General features: G+C 43.3%; 1 protein-coding gene and 1 non-coding gene across 2 annotated transcripts in view; both read right to left on the bottom strand.

The window, feature by feature from the left end:
• The window catches only part of LOC114707899 (GON-4-like protein), a 46,646-nt gene that overhangs the window by 16,144 nt on the left and 4,511 nt on the right, over nt 1-25,991 (bottom strand). Inside the window, 11 exon segments of the mRNA XM_037206771.1 lie at nt 3,667-3,770; nt 4,615-4,655; nt 6,577-6,678; nt 11,638-11,830; nt 15,321-15,491; nt 15,892-16,011; nt 17,051-17,149; nt 17,791-17,841; nt 18,660-18,710; nt 19,271-19,345; nt 19,971-20,116. Coding sequence (XP_037062666.1) covers nt 3,667-3,770; nt 4,615-4,655; nt 6,577-6,678; nt 11,638-11,830; nt 15,321-15,491; nt 15,892-16,011; nt 17,051-17,149; nt 17,791-17,841; nt 18,660-18,710; nt 19,271-19,345; nt 19,971-20,116 — 1,153 coding nt within the window.
• Nucleotides 12,247-12,410, bottom strand: LOC114707966. The gene has a single exon (XR_003736731.1). It is a non-coding gene; the product is annotated as a U1 spliceosomal RNA (small nuclear RNA).

Genomic DNA, 25,991 nt, shown 5'->3' with positions numbered 1-25,991 from the left:
AGATGCCAGTAAGCCACCAGCCACGTGGCAAGGTATAGATTTATAGAAATGGGTTAATTTAAGATATAAGAACAGTTAGCAAGAAGCCCGCCACGGCCATACAGTTTATACAGTTTGAAGCAAAATAAGTCTCTGTGTTTACTTGGTTGGGTCTGAGCGGCTGTGGGACTAGCGGGTGACAAAGATTTGTCCTGACTGTGGTCAAGGCAGGAAAACTCTAGCTACACATATCTGCAGAGGCCCCAGCTCAGACCCAGGAAGGCTCCCTGATGGTTGGTTCAGTCTCTGTGAACCCCACAGCCCAGGTTAGTTGATTCACTTAAAAGGATTGTGGGTGAAAACTCAGTGCAAGAGGTAGGTTACTGCTGTCTGAGCTAGTCAGTAGTCAGGGATGCCCTGAGGCTCCATAAACCATAACTGCTGCTAACTGCTGTCCAGAACTACATAGCACATTCCTTTTGCTAAAGACTCTGCACACTTCTGTCACAGGACATACAAAAATCTAGCTGTCATGGAGCTAGAAATAGCCTTCCTGGAGGCTGTCTTTATCCTAGGTCAAAAGTACCACGCAGGCTGTTTGTGGAAAATCACCACCAAAAGTGCTGCTCAGCTATGAAGTCTACATGATGCACTATCAGCATGACAGGCAAGATGCGGCTGCTTTTGGTACAACCAATTGCTTGCCTCTTGGATTTAAGACCCAGCTCACAGGAGGGAACTCATGTTAGGTTCTGTAAGCCAGGGCAAAGACTTGTGGCTGTGGAGGTCATAGGCCCCAGGGTCAAGGTAACTGCTCTGTAAACGGACGTGATATACCTGGCAGACCACCTTTTCGTGATGGGTGTTTATGTCTACACGCAAGGTTGTTCATGTGACTACAGGTACCCAGAGGTCACAAGAGGTTATCTAATCCTCTGGAGCTGGAGTTACAGGGGATGGCACCTGACGTGGGTGCTGGCACTGAACTCTGATCCTCTCAAAGAGCAGTCTGAGCTCTCAACCTCTGAGCCATTTCTCCAGACCCTTGGTTTTTGGTTTGGTAACTCGTTTGCTAAGTCCAGGGACCAGTTCAGGAGTGAACACAACAGGGCAATCAAGCTCAGATTCCCAGTAGCTGCCAGAAGGAGGGAGATGAAGAAGAGAAAGAATGAAAGCTGTGCCCTTTGGAGCCCAGGACAGCATGCTCAGCAATGCACATTAAGAGGCAGTCCAATGGGTGTGTCTAAGTGGGTGGAGAACAAGTGAAAACGTCCAGAGAGTCAGCAATCCATGCTTAGGCCCTGGGCCAGCATCAGGAGATAGGAGCAGGGAAAGAAGGGGGCTGGTACAGTGGTTAAGAGCACTTACTGTACCACTTCCTGTTCATGCAGAAGACTCAGGTTTGACTCCCAGCACCCACACAGTGGCTCACAACCATCTATAACTCCAGGTCCAGGGGATCCAATGCCACCTTCTGTCTTCAGTTAACTGCATGCATGTGATGCTCAGCCATATATGCACACAAAACACCCACCCAAAACAGTTAAATTTAAAAAAAAAAAAAAAAAAAAAAGGGCAGGATAAGGAAAACTCATGTTTTTTTGTTTTTGTTTTAACTAAGAATACAGCAAAGAGGCAGCTTATTTGTGAAGATATGCAAGCAACTGCCTAAGCTGTCTTCTATATATTTATGTGCATATTTATAGAGGACAGCTTCTATTAGCCTTGGTTCTAGAGGGAATCCCTACCACCCCCCCACCTTTTTTTTTTTTTTTGCTTTTTCAGGAGAGTAGTTAACACAGAAACCATAAGCAGTCGAGCTGCTGCTGTGGTACAGTGACCTAAGTCTGTTGAATCTTCTGGGCCTGAAGGCCGAAGACTGACACTGCCCTGATACTTTTGCCCCCAGTGAAATCCAGATCCCCATGGAGGACCCCAGGGTGATTGTCCGGGTGGCAGATAAGTCTACGTCATTGCTTAATTAGATTCAGAAGCTACCAGGTCTATACTACCTGCTTTTACTCCAGGGACATTTATCCCTCTCCGCTTTCTGATGGCACTGACACTTAGGCTACGGACAGCTGTCAGTTAAACAGCAGCAGCAGAGCAGCTCCTCTTCCAAGGCTTCTGCTGCCTTCTCTGTTCTCTTCGCAAGTAACCAGCCGGCCTCAAGCCTCACTTCCCTAGGGCTACTTGATCTCTGTAAATTCTGAAGGTCAAAGAAAGTATTTTAAGGTATGTAAATGCAAGCTGTAAAGGTCAAAGAAAGTGATTTAAGGTATACAAAAAATGCTTCAGAGTTTTTCCTTCACTATGCTATTATTATACTAAAACTTCAAAAGCTCAGAGTTTTAACATTAATTAATGGATTTCTGATAAGCTGTTAATCTAGGCCCCGGTAAAGGACTGCTACTATTACCATAGTCACACGCTCAAAATTTTAAATTTCCTCTGGTTGTCTTCTAAGGATAGACATAAAATGCTTCTCACTGTGCTAAAAACACCTCTGTCCAATTTATATATCCAACCCTCTGGAAAGAGTGTTAATGCTTTTAACCCAGATACATTTCTGGGTGCCCAAGCTTCTACTATGACTCAAAGGTGTGAGTATACTGCCTTTTCTGCAATGTGGATTTCAGTATAGATTACAAACAATGGTAATTCTAATATATCTAAAACTTTCATCTCTTTCTATAAACTTTAAAAATTCTTGTAAGGTTCAGGGAACTGACTTAAATCTACCTTTTATAGGTCAAATAAACTCCAGATAAATACTATCAAACAACAAACTACGTTTGCCCACCTCTGCCTAGTCTGGAGATTAGGAACTACCTACCCTGGTTTTGGGACTTCCCTTCCCCAACAACTGTGGGCCTAGAAGTTTCAAATGTATACCCTGGATAAAAATTTTCCCTTCAACTCCTTAACTTTACCTTCTCTCCCAGCAGATTTCAAATCAACTACACACTGTGCCAGCAACTTGCTAGCTCCAGGTATTCCCTCGGAATCTGCATCTAGGACGGTTCCAAAGCACCAGTCCAGGCGGTCCAGGCTGACAGACTGGGACAACTAGGCCTGTACTTGCCTCACCGCAGAAGGTCGTGCATAGCCTTCAGAGCCAGTGAAGACAGTCTGCTCTTCCTGGCCTTGGCTAACATGCCAACAGCCCTCGAGTCTTCAGTAACAATGCCCCAGTGTGAGCAAGAAGTAGTCATGGATGAATATATCATCCCTTATCACTCATTAGCAACTCTACACAAAAAGTCATGTTTCCGGTTCCGACTACATCAGAGCAGGTATTTAATGATTTGCTCAATCACTCCCTAGGAGGTAAGTCAGATGTTAATGACAAACAATGAACACGACTGCTATCTCGACATTTCAGTGGAGAATGGGTCTGTGGCTGGCCTTGTGGAGCTCCACACACTCTCCAGCACCACTTGCATGGAAAGGCTGCTCTCAGTGCCAGCTGTGATCTCTCTCCCTTCCCAAACAGATACAGCTCTGTCTATAGCTGTACTGCCCCATAACCAGGAGACTTGGGTTTGCTGGTTTGTTAACTAACTCACCTCTAGGGCAAAACAAGAGGGTGAGGGAAGACTAATTATACTTTCTTCAAAAACCAACCAAAACTACCAAGCCTCTTCAGAAACATGTTATCCCTTCTCTCCATCTCAGCCAGCATACCGTAGGGTTTGAGGGGTGTTGAAGTCTGGCCGAGACTCTGGAACACGCTCCTCTTCCTCAGGGCCATCTTCTTCCATATTAGAGAATCCCATTTCATCTTGGAACTGTGGGCAAATGAAAAGGAGGGTTTTCTCAAGGGAATGTTCCTTATGTTCGTCTCTCTAGTGATAGTAAGTATTAGCAAAAGTAGAGAATTCAGGAGCGTTAATAATGTTGGGATTCAAAGGAGACCCTAGGAGGGGAGTTGGCTCAGGGGTTAAGAACACTGGTTGGCGAATAGGACCCAGAATCAATTCCCAGCTCCAACGTGGCAGCACAAACAATCTCTCACTGCAGTCCAGGGGATCCAATGCCCTCTTCTGACCTTCATAGGCACCAGGCATGTGGTACACAGAAAGACATGCAGGAAAAACACTCATTCACATAATGAATAGTATTTCCCACTGTTCTCAAAATGCAGTTGTGGAGCCCAGGCACAAACATATATACAAGTAATATTGTACAGAAAGAACAGGTTATACATGTATATTTAGGAATATACATATATATGTAACAAAATTAATGAAAAGAGAGTACATGAACTTTAAAGAGAACAAGGAGAGGTATTTAGAATGTTTGAACACAGGAAAGGGAAGAGTAATATGAACAAATTTTATTATTTTTATACATTTTATTTATTTATTTAGTTTATTATTTTATTTTTAAATCACAACTATAATGGAGCTATTCTCACTTCAGGAGTCTCAGGGTCCCATACTACCAATGGCAAATAACTCAAAAAGAAGTCTTTCGACTGGCCAACTTATAACATAAACTGAGAGAGAATAGATAACCCAAAACAATCTCTTCCACAGAAACACCTTGGTGTGTGGTTTATGTGTGTAAGAGCAAAGGACAGAGCTTACTAAAGAATTTCACCAAGTCGCTCACTCAAAAATCATTACTCACAGTTTCAAACAGCTCCTCCATCAGCCCGTTTACTTCTTTTTCTGTGAAAAGGCAAAGAAGTATGTTAGCAGAGATGAGTTTCATTTTGTAATAAGGAAAACCTCTATTCTCCCAAGGCATCTGAACAAATGCTCATATCCATCCTTCAAGCAGAAACTCAAAGAGAGTTATGAAAACACCAACTGTGCTTCAATTCCTGTTCAAGATGCTTGGGTACATGGAAGATCAAAAGACAGAAGTGTTGTTATCTGTGCCTGAGCCACAAGACTCAAAGGCACGCCAGCAGGCTTTGGACCAAGGGGAGAACAGAGGCTAGGGTGTCAGAAGGCCATAATACTTATGAGCAAAGAACCACTCGGAAGTCTGTGTCCTGGGCTGCATGTTTACTGGGGTCACAGGCTAGTTTATGTACAGCTTGAAGACAAAGGGTCTTGCATACACGGATTGGACTGAGAGCATGCAGGCATTATCAGTTCAAATTCCAGAGTCCCGGTCAGGGAGAAGTACAGGGAGGGAAGGAGGCACATCACTTAGTTTATCAACTGACAGGCTGTCAGCAAAATAACATGTTGGCACCAGCTTTCTAGCAGGGAAGAAAAGACTTGCTGGCTTTTAAAATGATGTGATTTTTGTCCCAATGAAGAACATCCAGGTTTTTCAACTGGAGTCTTGAATCAACACCCAGTTCCTACCACAATCTCTGAGAGATTTTGGTGTGCAGCAAACGACACCAAATTGTTTGATTCTAGAATTCCACACATTTATTTGTTTGTTTGTTTGGTTTGGTTTTTCGATACACGGTTTCTCTTTGTAGTTTTGGTTCTTGTCCTGGTTCTTGCTCTGTAGACCAGGCTGGTCTCGAACTCACAGAAACTGGCCTGCATCTGCCAACCGAGTGTCGGGATCAAAGGCGTGCACTACCACTGCCTGGCAGAAGTCTCTCTTTTTTTTTTTTTTTTTTTAAAGAGATTTATTTATTATACATACAGAGTTCAGTCTGCAGGTGTCCTTGCAGGCCAGAAGAGGGCACCAGATCTCATTACAGGTGGTTGTGAGCCACCATGTGGTTGCTGGGAATTGAACTCAGGACCTCTGAAAGAACAGTCAGTGCTCTTATCCACTGAGCCATCTCTCCAGTCCAGAAGACTCCTTTCTTAAAGTTAAATTCTAGTGGACTGTTCAATATTAAATGATTTTATAATAAAAGCAGTTATAATCCAGTTCTCAGGAGCTGATGTAAATTAGCTGTTCAGGAGTGAAGACCATATTGGCTATATAAGTCAGTGGCAAACTCTGGCTACAAAATGGGATTCTATCTCAAAACAAAATGAGAAGATGAACAGATAGATATGGACTTGGAGTGCTATCTGATAAAGCAAATACATTAAGTGTGTGAAGACAATAGCCACCAATCCCAATAACCTCAGTTGGATCCCCAGGAACAACATGGTAGAAAGAAACTGACTTCCCAAGTTGACCTCTGTGTCTACAGTTGGCAGGTCCCTTCTGCTTGCAATGGGCCTTTTCTGTCTTGGCACCTTTCACTGAAAATCTCTTAATCATGCTTCATTGGCTAAAACGTCTTATCTTATGAATCCTTCCTTCCCTAAGACTTCTAAAGAAGAACAACCTCTTTCAACAGACTGGCACCCCTCAAGCAACCTACATAGCACCTATCACTTTCTATCCCCTCATTAAGCTCATTGCCTACAAGGCAGACACCATGACCACATTCATTTTGGCATTCAGAGAATAGTACAACCCTTACCAAATAGTAAATGCCAAACATAGAACTATAAGGTGTACAACAGCAACTTTCTGCATAAGCTCTGTATTTAAACAATTACAGAAATAAACAAAGCAGACTTAATTGTCTAAATATGAATTGGCCCTCAGCCTCCAACACATCTACCGAGTAAACAAAGCCATGCAGACAAGACAAGAATGAACAAACTAACTTACTAGTGATTCTCACTGCACGGTCAGTACGGAAATCCTCTGTGTCTGGTTCATCAAGATCTTCCAGGAAGTTATATTCTGGATCATCATCATCATCCGCTTCATCTGGGGGGAAAGATTTTAGACACTTTTACAAATTCTGCTTCTTTTTTTCCCCAGACAACGTCTCTGTCTCTGTCAATCTCTGTCTCTCACTGTGTATGTGTGTGTTTGTCTGTATATATATCTTTCTCTATCTTCCTGTAATTTTTTTTTGAGACAGTCTCACTCTGTATGCCTAGTTGACCTAGGACTCACTAAGTAGACCAGGCTGGCCTCGAACCCACACATCTGCCTGCTTCTGCTTCCTAAATTAGGGCATTACAGGCATGCATCACCGTACCACCATGCCCAGACCCCCAACCATGAACCTTTACCTGTAGAAACAAAAACTAAAGAATCTTTCAATGAGAATGTTTTGCTTTTTTATTTCATTGCACTTATTTGTGTTTATGTGTGTGTGGAAGCCTTGGCATGTGTGGTTGTTTGAATGAGAATCATCCCCATGGGCTCATATATTTGAATGTCTGTTTCCCAGTTGATGCAACTGTTTTGGACAAAGATTAGGAGCTGTGGCCTCATTGTGTCTGTCACTGGGGGTGGGCCTTAAGGTTTCAAAAGCTCACCCCAGGCCCAGTCTCTCTGCCTCCAATTTTCAGGTAAGATATAAGCTCTCAGCTACTAACCCTGTGCGATGCCTGCCTGATTACTACCGTCCTCTGCCATGATGGTCAAGACTCACCATCTACAACTGTAAACAAGCTCCCAATTCAATGCTTTCTATGTAAGTGGCCTTGGTCATGGTGTCTCTTCAGAGCAATGGAACAGTAATTAAGAGAGCTTGTATGTGGGGCCCAGAGAACAACACGTAGGAGATGACTCTCGTCTACCACCATGTGAGTCCTAGGGATGGACTGGATTTACTGGGCTTGGCAGCAATCACCTCTACACAGAGTCATCTCATTGACCTTTGCTTTTTTCTTTCTTTTCTTTGAGACAGGGTCATATTAAGTTACCAAGCCAGCCTAGAAGTTACCCAACTCTGAACACCCTCAAGGAAGGTTAAGGTCCTCGTACTCTGCTGCCCAAGGGTTACGATACAGGAAGGGGTCGTGAGTGCTCCACCTTCCCTGATTTTTAGGTCACATTTCCCCCCATACTTTGTGAGTATCACTTTGCATACAACACTTGTTGTCGCACCTACTTTCTCCTATGAGCCAGGCTCCCTTCTCTCCTCCAACAACATTCAGTGTCAACAAGCAGCAACACAGGGGAGGCTTCCCACGACCCACTTCAGTAGTCACACATCAGTCAGTGTGCCCCACAGACACAACACTGCTTTCCTTCTGCTGTTCAAATGTTATGTATCGTGTGTATGTGTGTGTGGGGGGTGCCAACATAGCACAGCACACACGTGTCAAGATCTGTGGACAGTCTGCAGAAGATGGTTCTCTCCTTCCACTACATGCGTTCTGGAGATGAACCTCAGGTGTCAGGATTACAACAAGTACTTTTACTAACAAGTAATCCCAATGGCCCCAAACAAACATTTTATGATATAGGGGGAAAACAAAGGAGACAAATTCCCAACAATTAGGAAAGGACTCTGTGTTAGGTCCCCAAGGCAGGCCCCCTGCCTCTGATGGCCTGGGCATCTCACCCACAGAGCTCTCATGGGAAATACATTCTAGTTTTGGGAAAATGGGAGGGTTGGGAAGATGGCTAAGAATTAAGAGTACATGTTGCTCTTGAAAAGGAGGGGTTCAGGTCCCCGCATCCAGATGTGTCTTACAACCATCAATACCTCCAGTTCCAGGGGATCCAATACCTTCTTCTGACTTCCTTGGGCACCACACAAATGTAGTATACATATATACGTGCAGGCAAACACTCATACACATCACTATGTAGACCTGTTGGTATGGGACACTCTTTGGAGAACAGGCTATCCTTGAACTCACATAGATCCTCCTGCCTCTACCTCCAGAACACTGAGTTCAAAGGTATCAGCCAAGACACAAAGCTACACAGAGAAACCTTGTCACAAAAGACCAAAAGAAAAAAAAAGGTATCAGCCACCATGCCAAGCCTTTTAAATTTTGGGTGGTTTTCTACGTTTGCTTGCTTGTTTTTTTACACTTTGAAAAAGTATATAATAGTTTATAAAGTCTGTAATAGTTTGAAAGCGAGCTCTGCTTTCCCTTGGTTTGGAATTTTGTCACTCCTGAGTGTGGGTGCACGGGTGGACTGCACATGCACAGGCCAGAGGACAACTAAAGTCAGTGCTCTCCCTCACACAAGTGCTGGGAATCAAACGCAGCTTCTCAGGCCTCTACAGAAAGCACTTCCGCCATCGGAGACGTCTCAGCAGGGCTACAGGAAGACCTCGTCCCCAAAGAAAAACTGTTGCATGCTTTTCTTTTTATGTGTACGACGTTTCCCGTGGATGGATGTACGTGTGTGGTGGTGCAAACCTTTAATCCTGGCCTTCAGGAAAAGAAATAGGGAATTGCTTTAGGCACAGCGGGAAAGGAAGGACGGAAGAAAGGAGGGAAAAAGAGAGGGACTTACAGGCCCGGAGCCTGTCTTGCCACCTATGCAGACTTTACTCAATGCCCACAGGAGGGAAGTACTATAAAAATGTACAATAATGTACACTGTGACTAACAGTGTGGTAGTAACATGTATCCAAGCACCTAGGACTTATCCACTTCTTTTCTTCAGCCCCTTCTATTCCTAGCTGTACTTACTCACTTACTGACTCTGCTTTATCAAAACTTTGATTTGATCAATACCCTCACCCCACTTACTGTAAAATATCCTCTGGGTCCGTGCATAGCTCACCCCACTGCTATGTAAGGGCTCTATGTGAGGTGCTACAACCCCAGGACAATATGCTGAACGAGTGTCCGTGTCCAAGCCACATACCACAACAGATCAAACCATTCTGAGTGCTTTCCCTGGACTTTTCAAATATTAGCTTCTAGGGGAAAGTTCTTCTGATATATTGACAATGCAAGAAGAAATCATGGATTTCTAGTCATGTCAAAAATACAGGATGAGAATGAAGGTAAATGACAAAGGAAATAAAGTAGAGAAGGAATGGAGAGGCCCAACACTAATAGAAGAGAGACCCTGGCACTGCCTTGGTTCCACTACAGGCTTCCTGCTGTCCCAGATCTGTGGCAGCTGACCTCAGCATGAGTGTCAATTCCTGCAGTAAAAAGGGAAATTGTATATACAGTTTTCTATTTACATTCAGTAATGCACTTGCCATACAAGCATGGAGAAGTGCATTTGAACCCCACAATACAAGTAAAGAAGCTGGACATGGAGGTCCAAATGGAAGCCCAGAATTGCAGAGGCAGAGACCTGACCAGCCTATTCAGTGACCTCTGCCCTCTACACACCCGTGGACACACACAAATTGTGTCCCCTATGTAACATGAAAGGATCCTTACCACTTAAAATAGTCCCAAAAACAAGAGAGGGAATACTAACGATTAGATTCACATAATGGCCATCTAAATATGAATTAAATGAATCCGAAAATACCTCTGAGGTTATGATAAATATCTGGTGTTCTACGACAGTCCCAGGCCTCTCTCACCAAGCCCAGGTCATAAAACCTCCTTTCTTCATGGCCTTTAGCTGATCATAGGAAATTCTCTGACCCACCTTAGTCATAAGAAATACCTTGAGGTCTTGGGTCATATAGTAGGAAAGGAATGTTGTACAGAAAAGCCACCAACCTCAACTGACAAGCCTGGCTGGGTTTCCACACCAGTCTTTTAGAATCACGCTACACAACAGTTTCCATAAAACCAAACAGGGTATGGTTGAGTGTTTCCAGACAGCTGAACACCTTTGGTTCTGTTAGGCCTGTGCTCAGAGAGAACATGAACATTTTCTCCTGTATCTCCCTTGGCATCTCTTCATTTACATGTCTGAAGCTTCCTTCATACTAAACTATAGACAAGATCCTCTGAGTTCTCGTTCAACTCAAACAAATTATTCCAATCCAAGGAGTGGCCACATGCTCAGGTGGAGCATCCTGAGGTTTGTGACTGGTACCTAAAGCAGGAGCAGATATGGGAACCAAGTCCTTAAAACTAGTAGGTTGTGATGCCATTTCTAAGTAGACAGTTCTAGAGTTAAATGGAATCAGGAAACCCAGCTGGTTATCACCACTACAGAATGGTTTACTTGCTCATAGAGAAATCCTCACCTCATCCTGTTGTTTTTATTTTTTTTTTTTTTTTTTTTTTTTTTTTTTGGTTTTTCGAGACAGGGTTTCACTGTGTAGCTTTGCGCCTTTCCTGGAACTCACTCTGTATGTAGCCCAAGCAGGCCTTGATCTCACAGAGATGGCCTGCCTCTGCCTCCCGAGTGCTGGGATTAAAGGCGTGCGCCACCACTGCCCGGCCAATTTTTAACTATTATGGATTTCTATATGTCTGTATGTGTGTGATGAACACACACACAGGGTCAGAGGTCAATTAATGGGATTCAGATGTCTCCTCTCCCTCGTGGATTCTGGGGATTGCACTCAGGTCATCAGCTTGGTGGCAGACTCCTTACCCTGCTGAATCTACCCTCTGAAGTCATAGAAATCCTGTGTTGATTCTGATGTACAAACAAAGAAAAACAAGAAACCTTCTTCACTGGCACCATTCCTTTTTTGTTTTTATTCTTTGTCCTTTGATTTTGGGGGGCTAGAAATGGAATGCAGCTGCCTCCTAAATGCTAACTAAGTTCATGTTCTCCCACTGAGCTCGATGACTTCAGCCTCTACAATCACTTCCTTTTGTTTGAGACAAGTGTTACTATGTTTCCCCAGGCTAGCCTCATGCCTTCCGCATCTTCCTGTCTCAACCTCCCAAACACCTGAAACAAGTCTGACCTCACACGTGGAGCCACAAACCCATTATTAAAGCTTCTACTTGTAACACTGTTTCCCCCACACCAAAAGACAGAGTAGAACTGAGTGGATGAGAACTGATAACTGCAAACAGAACCACTCACCCTCGTTCTCCACGTCATCATTTAAGAGGCCCCCCAGCCACACCTTCCAGTCCTCATCATCAGCTGTATTCGGGTCATACATATCCGGGGTGATATCTGGAGCCTGAAGTTCAGCTTCTAGTTGGCCCAGAGGAACATCTTTCAGGGGCATCTTAGACCGAGTTCGGAATGCAATGAGACTGTCCTCCATGGGCTGGCCAAAGTACAAAGAAACAGCATCCAGTAGGTGAAAATAATGCTTCCAAACTCACCAGCTCCACCCTCTACAACAGACCTATTAAAAACCTAGTTCTTCCCTCCAGACAGTGCAGGTTTACTGTCTTCCCAGCTGGGGATGTGGCAATGCCCTTAATTACAGCACTTGGGAGGCAGACCCAGGAAGACCTCTGTGAGTTCAAAGACAGGCTGCTCTACACAAGAGAGTTCCAAAATAGGCCTGTATAGTGAGACCCAGCCTCAATAAACAAAAACAAACAAAAAAACATCAACAACGTGGATTTCCTTTCTTCTGAATTCCTTGTGAAAACTTGTAAAGGTACAGTTTTAATTCCTGGTAAGTTCTGGTTGTCTGACGTTTTGTTTTTTTTATTAAATATTTGGAGTTCTCGACAGAAAAGAGTGTCAACACAGTTCCTCTCTGCCACAATTCTGCAGCCACAAGTTTCCCGACTTTGGGGAAACCTCAGAGTTCAGCACATCAGGTATGAAATGTAGAAGCTGTTCCCTGGGTTAACCACCTCTGGAATCATGGTTTCTCCTGTGCCAGGATGGATGGTGGTTTGTTTGTTTTAAGGTTTACTCTTTAGGGACTGGCTAGATGGCCAGCGGTTAAGAGCACTAGTTGCACTTCCAGAGGCCTGAGTTCAATTCTCAGCAACCACATGGTGGCTCACAACCATCTGTAGTAGGATCTGATGCCCTCTTCTCCTGGCATAAAGATGTACTACAGATAGAGCACTTATACACATAAAGATTTTAAAAAACAGCATTTATTTTTTATGTTATGAGTTGGTGTGTGTGTGTGTGTGTGTGTGTGTGTGTGTGTGTGTGTGTGTTTTGTTACCTGAATATATGTGTGAGCATGACATGTGTGCATTGGCCACAGAAAGGGATTTGGCTACCCTGGAACTGAAATTACAGATGGTTGTGAACCATCATGTGGGTTCTGGGAATCAAACCCAGGTCCTCTGCAAGAACAACAAGTACTCTTAACCACTGAGCCCACTCAACAGCCCCAACATTCACACTTTCAAAGAGTATAATTCAGTGAATTTTAATATATTCACAAAAATATAATGTAACAAATTCTGCAATAACTTTATTATCCACAAAAGAAATCCCATACTCACAGCAGTCATTTCTTCTGGCCTCTTTCCAATCCATACTGACTATTAATCTATTTTCCATGTCTATGTGTTGTCTACTTACTGGACATTTTATATAAGGGCATCACACAATGTACATTCGGCCAGAGTGTTTTCACTGTACATAATGTGTTCAAAGTTCACCAGTGCCTAGAAGTACTTTTTTTAGTGACCAAAAGCAATGAACCTTATGGTTCTCTTGGATGGAAGTGCTGCGTCACCTCATCACTCTAACTTTTAAAGAACCCTCAAAACACTGTCCAGCTGGGGACACACTTCAGCTCATCCAATGCCTGTCCAGATGCACACAACCATGGGTTCACCTCCCAGTACCACATAACACCAAACAAGGTGCATGCCTTTTATGCCAGCACCTCCGGGTGGAAGCAGGAAAATCAAAGTCAAGGTCATCTTTGGCTTCAGGAGTTGGACAACAGCATGGATACATGGAACATGGTCAAAAAAAAGAAGTTTTGGGTGGGTGGGTGGGGAGGAGATGGCATGTTTTAGGTCTTAAACTAATACCTTTGATCGATTTAGTGTGGAATTCCGAATTCAGTGAGATAAAGGGATCTACTTTTATTATTCTCCATGTGGATATACAGTTTCTCAGCACCATTTATTGAAGAGTTCCAATGTATATTTTGGTATCTTTGTCAACAATCAGCTGCTTGCTGTACATGCATGAGGTCATGTATTCCATCTCCAGGACAAAGGAAAAGGAGGGACAGAGAGATGGTTCCGTAGTTTTAAGTACTTGATGTTCTCACAAAGACCCAGGCTTGGTTCATACTACAAGTGGCTACAACTGCAACTCCAGTTCCAGAGGGACCAATGGCCTCTAGGGCACAGGCACACATGTGGCATACACACAGACATAGACACAAACACATAAATAAAAAAATCTAAAAGAAAAAAAAAAGGTTAAGTATGGTGGCATGGTCTTGCTGAGTTCCTGGCCAGAGAATGACCCTGTCTCAAAAGGAAAGGAAAAAAAAATTATCTTGCCACGTTACTGTATGTTCATTTTGTCTAAGAATTTTCAAATAGAGTTTTGAAGTTCTCTTAAGTACAGAATATCAAATGTAAATTTTTCGTTTGCACCCCTATAATTTCTCTAACTAAAGCTTCAAGCACTGTACTGAACACGGTTGGAGAGAGTGGACACCCCTGTCTCCCTCTTGATCTTAGTGGGAATACTTTGTGTTTTATTAAGCATGATGTGGGGGACAGGTTTTTGAAGACAGGGTCTCTCTGTGTAACAGTCCTGGCTGTCCAGCAACTTGCCCTGTAGACCAGGCTGGCCTCAATCTCAGAGATTCACCTGCCACTACCTCCCCAGTGCTGGGGTGAAAGGCCTGTGACACCATCCAATGGCTTATATTTACTAATTTGTATATGCTGATCATCCCTGCATCTCTGAAATGCATCAAACATCATCTTTTTTTCCCGTTTTTCTTTTTCTTTTTCTTTTTTTTAAGATTTATTTATTTATTATGTATACACTGTTCTGTCTGCACATAAGCCTGCAGGCCAGAAGAGGACACCAGATCTCATTACTGATGGTTGTGAGCCACCATGTGGTTGCTGGGAATTGAACTCAGGACCTTTGGAAGAACAGCTAGCACTCTTAACCTCTGAGCCATCTCTCCAGCCCTTTTTTTCCGTTTTTCAAGACAGGGTTTCTGTATGTAGTTTTGGTGCCTGTCCTAGATCTCACTCTGTAGACCAAGCTGGCCGCAAACTCACAGAGATCCGCCTGGCTCTTCCTCCCGACTGCTGGGATTAAAGGCGTGCACCACTACTGGCCGGCTCTGTTAACTTATTCTTTTAGAAAAAGTCTCAATATTTGGCCCTGGTTGGTCTAGAACTCACTATCTAGACCATGCTGGTCTTGCACCCAAAGAGACCTACTTGCCACTTCTCTGTTTCAATAAAAAGGCATTACTTTCTATTAGAATTTCCTTTTTGGCATTCCCTAGTACATTCCCCTGAGAAGGCAGACTGTCTGGATGTTTCAGGCCAGCTTGGTCTATAGAGTAAGTTCCAGGACAGACAACACTACACAGAGAGACATTGTCTCAAAATCCCAAACAAATATTGATTAATAAATAATAATAATGATAAAGGAAAAATAAAAACAAAAACACTGCCATTGTTACTTCAGAAAAACCAGCACAATCTAAGGGAGAAATCAAATACAGACAAAGGTGTGACAACTTTATAGAAATTTAATCTGTCAGCCCCATCCCATACCTGAGAGTCTGAAATGAAAAACCCTAAATTCTTTTCTCTGCAATTCAGAGTCCCGATGCTCACCTGGAAAGAGTCCATGCAGACAGGACTAGAAGCCAGCTCCTCATCTACTGCATTTAACTTCTCCATGAAAGCACTGTCCCGGGTCTGCTTCGGTTTGGGAGGCGGTGGGGGCCCCATGGGCACTACTTCAGCACTGATGTGCCTCACAGCAGGTGCGGTGACTTTCTCAACCTGATTAAAAAGGACACTGTGTTACAAAGACAGAAGAGAGGGAAGGTAGGTCTTCCCATGCAGCTAAGGTGGCCATTGTCCTCTTTTCTAGATGTAGACAGGTGAATGGCCATTTCAACACACGGATCTAACTAGGCCTCATCCTATCCAGTGAGAGCAACAGAAAACTGCTTGGCTTTAAAGACAGTACTTAAACATGGGTTGCACACATTGGACCCTCAGTGAGATCTCAGAAAACCTCTTGGACCTTGACTAGGTCTCAGTCATCTCTTAGCTTTTCATTCTCTCAAGGGACTTGAAAAGGTGGCAACCCACAATTACCACTGGTAAATCAGCTACTCCTAAGAGAAGCCACTGCTCACACATATGTCCAAGTCTCTCTCGTCTGACGCTGGGTTACCTCTGACAACATGCCACTCTCCTCGTCTGTCTCAGCCACTTCAGAAGACGCTCGCAGTCTGGATCTCTTCACTCCACGTGGAGACGAGGCAGTGCTTTCAACATCACTTTCCAATAAGCTCTAAAACAAACCCAGTGCACGCTCACGTGTGTGCCCCAACCTCAGTCCAGAGCACGACTGTCACAACAGAATAAATCATGAAATACCAGTCCCTTGGGACTTGGGCTGCAAGATGGCCAGCAGATGACTAGGTGCACGTGACCAAGCCTGGCCCCCTGACTTTGACTCCCCAGATCCACATGGTGGAAGGGAAGAATCAACTCTTACCACGTGTCCTGATCCCCACAGCAAACGGTGGCATGCACACACAAACGACACACCCCACCCACAGATAACACGGACAGACATACATACACAAGTATGCAGTATGTAAAATAATTATGTAGCCTCATCTTCATTATAAACTGTCAAAGGGTAAGGCATTAACAAAATAACAAGAAAGAAGAAAGACATGAAGTGAGAGAGAAGAAGCTGACTGCTTTTTGAAAAGCGATTATTTGAGTAACCATCAGCATGTGGTGGCAAACAGCTTCATCCTCAGCACTCAGGTGGCAGAAGCAGGAGGATCTCTATGAGTTTGAGGCTAGCCTGGTCTACCAGGGACTCCAGGCCAGTCAGGGCTACATACTGAGACCTTTTCTCAAAACTAAAATAAAATTGAAAAAATGATAAAGTTCATAACAAAAAAATGAAACCATAGTATACAGAGGTGTCTATTCAGGTGACAGGACTATATAGAAAACAGCAAATAACCATCAAGACATCGGGGTGGCGGTACACGTGTCTGCTGGTTGCTAATACAGCGTCTAGAATACACTGTGTAGCTGAAGATAAACTGAACTCCTGACCCTCCTAACTCCATTTCCCAAGTGCTGAGATCATAGTATATCCTGGTGTTGTATGTGTTACATTTCATAATGTAAGCTGAAATATGTAGGGGGTTTGAAGAGCAGAAAAACACCTCACAGCAAAGAAATTATTAGCAAAGAGAAGCATGTCTCCATCATCTCTATAGAGTGGGTGGCAGTACTCAGTCACTAAAGCAGCCCATCCTTATCAAGCCCAGCTTTCTTCTGCACTCACAATGAGCCTCACTAACCTCTTCAGCCGTCTCATCCTCCTCCTCTTCATCTGGCTGGTACTCCTCGTCTGAGGAATCATCTTCTTCAAGGTGAATATCCACAAACTGTGGAGGCTGCTTTAATAGAAACACAAAAGATGGGGGGGGGGGGGGCTCAGCAACCAGAGACACAAGCTCAATGACCGAGTTCAATCCTCAGGACGGTAAGGCAGAAGGACAGAACCAATTCCCACATGCTATGGCAGGGGCTCCCACCACCCACCACACAAGACAAGTAAGTCAATAGAAAATAACAGAGAGAAATGGCACAGGGCTGGGGAACAGGAAGCTCAGAGGCAGAATGCATGCCCGCCATGCATAAGGCTCTGGGTTCCAGCAGCAGCAGAGGACAGATGGAAAGAAGGGAGGGAAGGAGGGAGGGAGGGAGGGAGAGGGAGGGAGGAGGGAAGCAGGGAGGGAGGAAGGGAAGCATAAATCACACAATTTGGAAAAGAAAGTGAAGATATTAGGGTCCAGGGGAGAATTCTGTGAATCTAATGTGCAGTCACATCAAACAACACAGGCAGAGTTTGTACGACTCCATGAGGTGCAAGGTGAGGTGTAACAGAATGGAAAATCCCAAACCTGTATAAAAAAAGAAAAAAGGAAAAAGGGGGGGGGGGAGGCATGTCTATAATTAGTGTGTACAAAAGAAGTAGTTAAGTTTCAAAACTGAAGTACTTTGGGAAAAGAGTAACAATGACGTCTCCTGAGTTTACCTTAATTTCATTGGCCTTCTTAATTGGTGAGATATTCCAAGTTGGAATGACCTATCAAAGAAAACATCAGGAATAACATGTAACTGCTTTGCCTTTTCCTGATAATCAGAAAGCCCTATCGACTTAGTAAGTAGCTACAGTGGTCTACAGGTGTCGACTGTCACGGAACATACTATTCTCAAATATCTGTGGGGTTTATAATGCCTCACTTGCAGGACTGAGAGAGGAAGAGAGCCGAAAGCTCAGAGGAGCCTGGGTTACGCCATAAGTTCCAGGTCAGCCTGGGTCACAGCGTGGGTCCCTGCCTCAACCAACCCTCCACCACCACCACCAGCAGCAGCAGCAGCGGCAAAGCTACACAGAGAGAAAGAAAAAAGCACTAACCAGGATGTGACTTGGATATTGTCAAGGTTCCTTGATTCATGCCAGGGCACAGCATGAAAAACTAATGGGGTGGCTCACACTTGTGATCCTACGAATTTTAGGTAAGCATTCTCACACTGAGCTAAGAGTCCCTGCCCACACGTCATTCTTTTTTTGAAGATTGATTGATTGATTTATTTATTTATTTATTTATTTATTTATTTATTTATTTATTAATTATGTAGGCAGCGTTCTGCCTGCAGGCCAGAAGAGGGAGCCAGATCTCATTACAGATGGTTGTGAGCCACCATGTGGTAGCTGGGAATTGAACTCAGGACCTCTGGAAGAGCAGCCAGTGCTCTTAACTGCTGAGCCATCTCTGCAGCCCCCAACACATAATTCTTTCAAAAGGCAAACCAAGACCAAAACTGCTCAGGAATTTCTTCTCTATGAATAACTGAGAACAGGATTCTGTTTCCCAAGATAAAGAGACTCAGAACACATACCACTCCTTTCTCCACCACTTCCTTCAGCTTAGAGCGCGTCATCTTAGGCTCCTAACAAGGGAGACACAGGAAGAAAGTAGTCAATAAACATCCCAATAAACATGGGAATTTTCCAGTCTGAGATGTGCCAAGTTCCTTGCAAACTCCACATGATCTCCCACGATGGAAAATTCCCACGACATGGAAAGAGTGACAGGGGGCTATGCTGTGGGATGGTCTGTATGTCAAATCTGTTGCTCTGATTGGTCAATAAATAAAACACTGGTTGGCCAGTGGCCAGGCAGGAAGTAGGTGGGACAAGGAGAGAGGAGAATTCTGGGAAGCAGAAGGCTGAGGCAGAGAGACACAGCCAGCCGCCGCCTCCATGACCAGCAGCATGTGAAGACGCCGGTAAGCCACCAGCCACGTGGCAAGGTATAGATTTATGGAAATGGATTAATTTAAGCTATAAGAACAGTTAGCAAGAAGCCTGCCACAGCCATACAGTTTGTATGCAATATAAGTCTCTGTGTTTACTTGGTTGGGTCTGAGCGGCTGTGGGACTGGCGGGTGACAAAGATTTGTTCTGACTGTGGGCAAGGCAGAAAAACTCAAGCTACAGGGCTACTCACAAACAATGGCATGTCTTCTGTCTCACTGATGGCAGCTTTCATCATGGCTACAACATGTTCATTTGTGATGACTTCCTGGAGGAGGGAGAAAAAGCCCACTTATGCCAAGAGATTTGTCATCTGGACAATATTCATCTCTATGGAATTGCCACTAGACCTTTGTGAAAGATTAGCAGAAGCTAGATCCTCAAACTGAGCTCAATAAAAGCAACTAAAGATAAAGAAGGCAGAAGCAAGCCTTGAAACAGTGTTGTGGCAAATGGCCCTGTTCATTACCTGCTACTGGGACAGAAAATCTGCAGGCCCAGGTCAGAGTTGGAAGAGAACTATGTATCAAAGGCATTTTTTTTTAACCTTGCCTGTTGTGCGTGCTAAGCAAATAGTCTGCTAGCTCTCAAAGGCAGTCTTCACACATAATATACAAAACACTCCTAACTACTATGGATGCTTTGCTGACTAGGAGTCTTATTGATCAAACCAGTGGAAGGAAGTACAGGTAGTTCATCTTCTCAACACCTGTTCAGACTTCTCACTTGTACTGAGCGCAAAGAGAACGTTATCCTTAGATATAAAACATTTTGTCACACTTAACTGACAAAATTGCTAATTCAGTACCAGGAGTCAAGGGACTTATAGGTCAACTTATTTGTACTCACTGGGAAGTTTCTAGCCTGACTACACAGCTGCCATGGCTACTCACGTGCAGGATATTCCGTACATTGATTGCTGTCAGATTGTACTGCTTAGCACCATCCTCTAAGGTACGATCGAGCACGTCATCCAGTTTCAGGTCATGTACCACTGTCCCTTGTTCTTGGCCCTTTCCATCTCGTTTCCTCTTGGTACCTGTGGTGGTTTGAAAATAAATGATCCTCCGGGCGGTGGTGGTGCACGCCTTTAATCCCAGCACTCAGGAGGCAGAACCAGGCGGATCTCTGTGAGTTCGAGGCCAGCCTGGTCTACAGAGTGAGTTCCAGAAAAGGTGCAAAGCTACACAGAGAAACCCTGTCTCGAAAAAACAAACAAACAAAAAAAGAAAATAAATGATCCATAAAGGGAATGGCATTATTAGGAGGTGTGGCCTTGTTCAAGCAAGTGTAGTTTCATTGGAGGAAGTGTGTCACTGTGGATACAGGCTTTGAGGTCTAATATATGCTCAAATACCACACTCTGAACCTAGAGATTGTATTATTTACTGGAAAAACCTGCTCTAGCTGTGGTTAGGCTCAGCCCTAGAATACACTGTAGGCAGGAATTTCTCTCCCACCTGCCTATTCCCAAATACCAAGCAGAGCTTCCCAAATAATTTACTGAGAGGATTTATATTACTTATATATGCTCAGTTGGTAGCTCATTGTTATTACTAACTAGCTCTTAGACTTAAATTAACTAATCATTCTTATCCATGTTTAGCCACGTGGCTTGGTACCTTTTCTCAGTGCAGCATTCTCATCTTGCTTCCTCTTTGCCTGGCTTCCGACTCCTGACTCTGTCTTTTCTCTTCCCAAAATTATCCTACTCTGGTCACCCTGCCTATACTTCCTGCCTGGCTACTGGCCAATCAGTGTTTTATCACACCATTTCCAATGACAAATCTTTACAGTATATAAGAGCATTATCCCACAGCATTTCCCTCTTTTTGTGTAATTAAAAAGGAAGGTTTTTAACCTTAATATAGAGACACAAAAATAGTTATCAAGTAATAATTTCAATGACGAGTCAGGTGGTGGCACATGCCTTTAATCTCAGCACTCTGGAGGCAGAGGCAGGAGGATATCTGTGAGTTCAAGGCCAGCCTGGTCTACAGAGCAAGTTCCAGGACAGACTCCAAAGCTACACACAGAAACTCTGACTGGAAAAAAACAAAAAAAAGAAAAAAAGAAAAAGAAAAAGGAAAAAAAAATTACAGCAACAATATCTAATCCATTTGCATTTGACAAAATTAGAGAAAATACTTTATTAGCTCTATTATCTTGGTGAGTCTAAAGTTTTGTCTCTAATTTACTTTCTATTATAACTATTTAGTCCTCAACTCTATCAAAGACTCCAGAAGGGTGAAATATTACCTAATGACAAGGACCTCAAGCTGCCTGGACAGTCATCCAAAGTTCCTCTCTAACACTGGAGCATCCAGCTTCAGCCTACAGGTCTAGCATATGTGACAGAATTATCTGTAAAGCAGGATTTTTAAAGGGCTGTCCCACCTTGTCTTGGCAAAGTTCTGCAGTCACTTCGATTTTTATCCTGCTTGTCCAATTTGGACAGTATACAGTCAGCAGTTGAGGCAAGAGTACTTTCTTTGCCCACATGGCTACCTTTTGCCATAAAGAAAGCAAACTCCACATGGAGTTTCTTCTATGCCCATCATCCTCTTTGAAGTAATTGGTGCTGCCAGAAGCAGATGTGTATCACTGTTGAAAAAGTCTAAGTTCTTAAAATATTTTATATGCTATAATCTGTATATCTTTGAAGTATTTGAAGATTGCCTTGCTGTCTGAAATGTATACCTGTATTACCTTGAAAACATACCTAACATGACTGTAAATTTGCTATTATGGATGACTATTAATCTGTATTTCGTAATTAAATATTATATTTTTAAATGAGCTATAGAAACAAAATACCCTAAAGAAGAATAGTTATATACATACAGCATAATAAAAATTAACTTTAAGGCTGGCGATGATGGCGCACGCCTTTAATCCCAGCACTCGGGAGGCAGAGGCTGGCGGATCTCTGTGAGTTCGAGGCTAGCCTGGGCTACCAAGTGAGCTCCAGGAAAGGCGCAAAGCTACACAAGAGAAACCCTGTCTCGAAAAACCAAAAAAAAAAAAAAAAAAAAAAAAACAACAACAAAAAATTAACTTTAAATTTGTATCAATAAACTAAAATCCATACTGATGTAAAATATATATGATTAACAGTTGCTTTTTGGATTAAAGTAGATTTAATCATCTACCCTTTTCTCCCCTTCATTTCTATATCATATCCCTCCTTCTTCTTTTAGAAGATTGACTATGACCAATAACAATTTGTAACCAAATGTCCTAAACAAAGACAAACATCTATAATCCATTTTTGGGAATGTGGGCATCGTTTTCTAGGCTACTTCCTGATGATTGAGGGTGCTGTTAATCTTATGAGGACCCTGAGAAAATTTAGAATTATGGTCAAGTCCTGACTGGAGTAGTTTGTAAGGCTGGATCATCTCAGCCAGCAGCCTTAAAGCCATTCTGGATGCATAACTCAGAGGAAACTGAAACAGTGATGCTCTGAAATGTTGGATCATCTGGGACATCTGTTCCCATTGGAGATTTTTCAGGGGTCTTCCTCCATCAAATCTGAGACAGGGTTTCTCTGTATAACAGTCCTAAATGTCCTGGAACTCACTTTGTAGCCCAAGCTAGCCTGAAACTCACAGAGAGCTTCATATGCCTCTGCCTCCCAAATGCTGCCATTAAAGGCGTGCGCCACCACAGCCTGGCTAAATCTGACTTTTCTTAACAAAGAATAAATCCACAGCCTCTCATTTCCAGTGAAAAATAAAAGCATAACCTCTTCTCTAAAGTAACGTATCTTTTGACTTAAATTCTGAAGTCAAACCTTTTTCAAAATATATAGGTTGGATTAATTCAGCAACATTCATTTTTTTCTTTTTGTTTTTTTGAGACAGGGTTTCTCTGTGTAACAGCATTGGCTGTTCTGAAACTCAGTCTGTAGACCAAGCTGGCCTTGAACTCACAGAGATCCACCTGCCTCTGCCTCTCAAGTGTTGGAATATCCGGCCCAGCAATATTTATAATCAAATGTCCCTTAGCAACTGTTGTTCCTTATTCAGCTGTCAAACAATTCAAAGACAACACAATAACATATAATATCCAGACTCGCTGTGTATTTTCCATCTTTGCGTGGCTTTTTTAAAAAAATACTTTACTCTCTTCTTAAACTATTTGAAACTATTTCTTATGACTGTCTATAGCTTCTGTTTACTCTCTCAAGCCTATGTATATTTTTAAACACACTGTAACCAGCTTAGAGGGGTTTTGTTGTTGTTGTTGTTGAATCTGTCTTTACTGCATATATCTATCTTTTTCTGATCACATGAACATTTAAGATGCTAAGCTGGCATGGCTAAGACTAAAGCTGTGAAAGTCGTATTTACCACTCCAACTCTTGAGAAGTTTTTGGGTCCATACTGCTACTGAGTAGTGTGCCACCCACATCTCATAAACTCCATTCAAGTGTTTGGTATCAGGGCTCTGCATGCTTTAATCCCAGCACTCGGGAGATCTCTGTGAGTTCCAGATCAGCCTGGTCTACAGAGTGAGTTCCAGGACAGCCAGGGCTGTTACACAGTGAAACTGTCTCAAAAAAACAAAAAACAAACAAACAAACAAAAAAAGCCATGAAGTTTTTGCTGCTAAAGCTGAATCAAGAGGAAGTCATCTCTAAAAGGAGCCACACCTCTGCTCTCTGCCAGCAAACAGAGCCTACCTGAGAAAAGATGGTTACCAAGAATCTTCATTTGACTCCGTTTTTGTGTGTTTAGAATCCTTTTTTTAAGCTTCTCAGGTTTTATGTGGAAATTCTTGCCAAACGTTTGGATGTCACATGTAGCACGAATTCTAATTGGTCTTAATAATAAAAACCTGAAGTCAGATATAGAGGTAAATGCTAAAAGATCAGAGAGACAAAGGAACAAGGCACAGCCACTTCTTACTTTACCAACTCCTCAGCCTGAAAGGGGCTGAGTCCTGTCTCCACCTTGCCTTGTCACTTCCTCTTGCATCCCAGCCATATCACTTCCTGTTTCTTCCTTTCAAGTGCTGGGATAAAAGGCTTGAGATCCCAAGTGCTGGGATTAAAGACTTGTGCCACCACTGCCTGACCTCTAGTGACTAGCTCCACACTCTGATCGCCAGGCAAGCTTTATTTGTTAGGGTACAGAGAAAATATCACAACACACCTTTAATCAAAGAGCTTTCTGCTTGAATATTGAAAACAGGATTAAATAAAATCAAGCTTAGGTCAAAAGGCGGAGTAAGCAACAAGTTGACAGAATAACCATAAAAAGTAAGATGAAATCAGGAGGAGACAGAGGGAGAGGGAGAGAGAGAAGGAGAGAGAGAAAGAGAGAGAGAAAGAGAGAGAGAGAGAGATGCACAGGAAGTAGATGACAGGGACAACCAATCAGAGAAGTCTTATTGGAGACAGCATAAGAGAAAGCTCTCTTCCTGGGAAAAGGGAGGAGGAGGAAGCAGCGAGGTGTTTTCTCTGCCTCTCTGAGCTAGCAGGTTTTTCACCCCAGCATCTGGTTCCCCAGTCTTTATTGATAAAATAGAACAATAGAAACTTAGTTAAAAACAACACTAAACATTTGAAAATGTGTGCCACCCAAATAAATGTTTCATTTTATAAGAGTTGATATGGTCATGGTGTTTCTTCACAGTATTAGAGACTCTAACAAAGACAATAGCCTTTTTGGTGTGTTTTTTTTTTTTTCCTTTTTTTTTTTTTTAATTTTATTTATTTTATTTTACAATACCATTCAGTTCTACGTATAAGCCACGGGTTCCCCTGTTCTCCCCCCTCCCACCCCCTCCCCTTTACCCAGCCCACGCCCCATTCCCACCTCCTCCAGGACAAATCCTCCCCCGAGGACTGTGATCAACCTGGTAGACTCAGTCCAGGCAGGTCCAGTCCCTTCCTCCCAGCCTGAGCCAAGTGTCCCTGCATAAGCTCCAGGTTTCAAACAGCCAACTCATGCAATGAGCACAGGATTTTTTTTCCTCTTATCACTTTCTTCATTCTCTTGTTCTTCTGTAAATACACCAAGAAGAACGTCACCAGAATCTCCAGAACAACTTCTCTAGGAACTCCGCCCTAAACCAACAGTGGAAGGAAACCTACCTGCCTGCTGTCTGACTTTGAAAACCACACACCATGATGTAGCAATGGTGGTTTATTATGGAGCTGGTAACAGTACTACGGTACTGGTCATAACAGATAACACTAGGCTGGATATGGTAGTGAACTCCTTCAGTGTCATCACTAGGGGGACAGACGCAGGTGGATCGCTGAGATCAAAGCCAGCCTGGTCTACATAGTGAGTTGCAGGACAGCCAGGGCTACACAGAGAAACCCAGCCTCAACCAAAGGGAAAAAAAGTGAAAGTCTCAGCAGTTTTGATCCCAGCCCTTGCCCTTGGGAGGCAGAGGCAGGCAGACCTTGGTGAGTTGAAGACAGCCAGTACTACACAGTGACAATATGTTTAAAGAGAAGAGAGAGAGAGAGAGAGAGAGAGAGAGAGAGAGAGAGAGAGAGAGAGAGAGAAGGCTCAGCAAAAGGACTTCTAACACTTCCAAGAGTAAGAAGACAAATGATCAGAATGAGGAACGAAAGAACAGACTTCATTACAGGTCTCACAGACATTTACAGAGAGCCTGGGGAGCAGCCAGGGAGTGGGGCTCCTGCCAGAATGCTCAAATGCTTGACGCTCTGGGTTCAATCCTAACACTGGGAAAAGAAAAGACTATTACGAGTAATTCTGTGTCAATAGACTTGAGTAAATTAACTGAAATAGAAACATCTTGAGAGACATCACCAGTCAAAGGTCACTCAAGAAGAGCTGGACTGGGCTGTGCATACGGCTCAGATGGTAGTGTGCCTTGCACGCAGGAAGCCCTGCCTCAGATTCGCCAGAACCACAGGAAGCAAGGGG

This window comes from Peromyscus leucopus, chromosome 6 (assembly GCF_004664715.2).
Source record: "Peromyscus leucopus breed LL Stock chromosome 6, UCI_PerLeu_2.1, whole genome shotgun sequence".
Taxonomy (NCBI): domain Eukaryota; kingdom Metazoa; phylum Chordata; class Mammalia; order Rodentia; family Cricetidae; genus Peromyscus; species Peromyscus leucopus.
The sequence above is the reverse complement of the archived record's forward strand: the minus strand, read 5'-3'. Positions and strand labels throughout refer to the sequence as shown.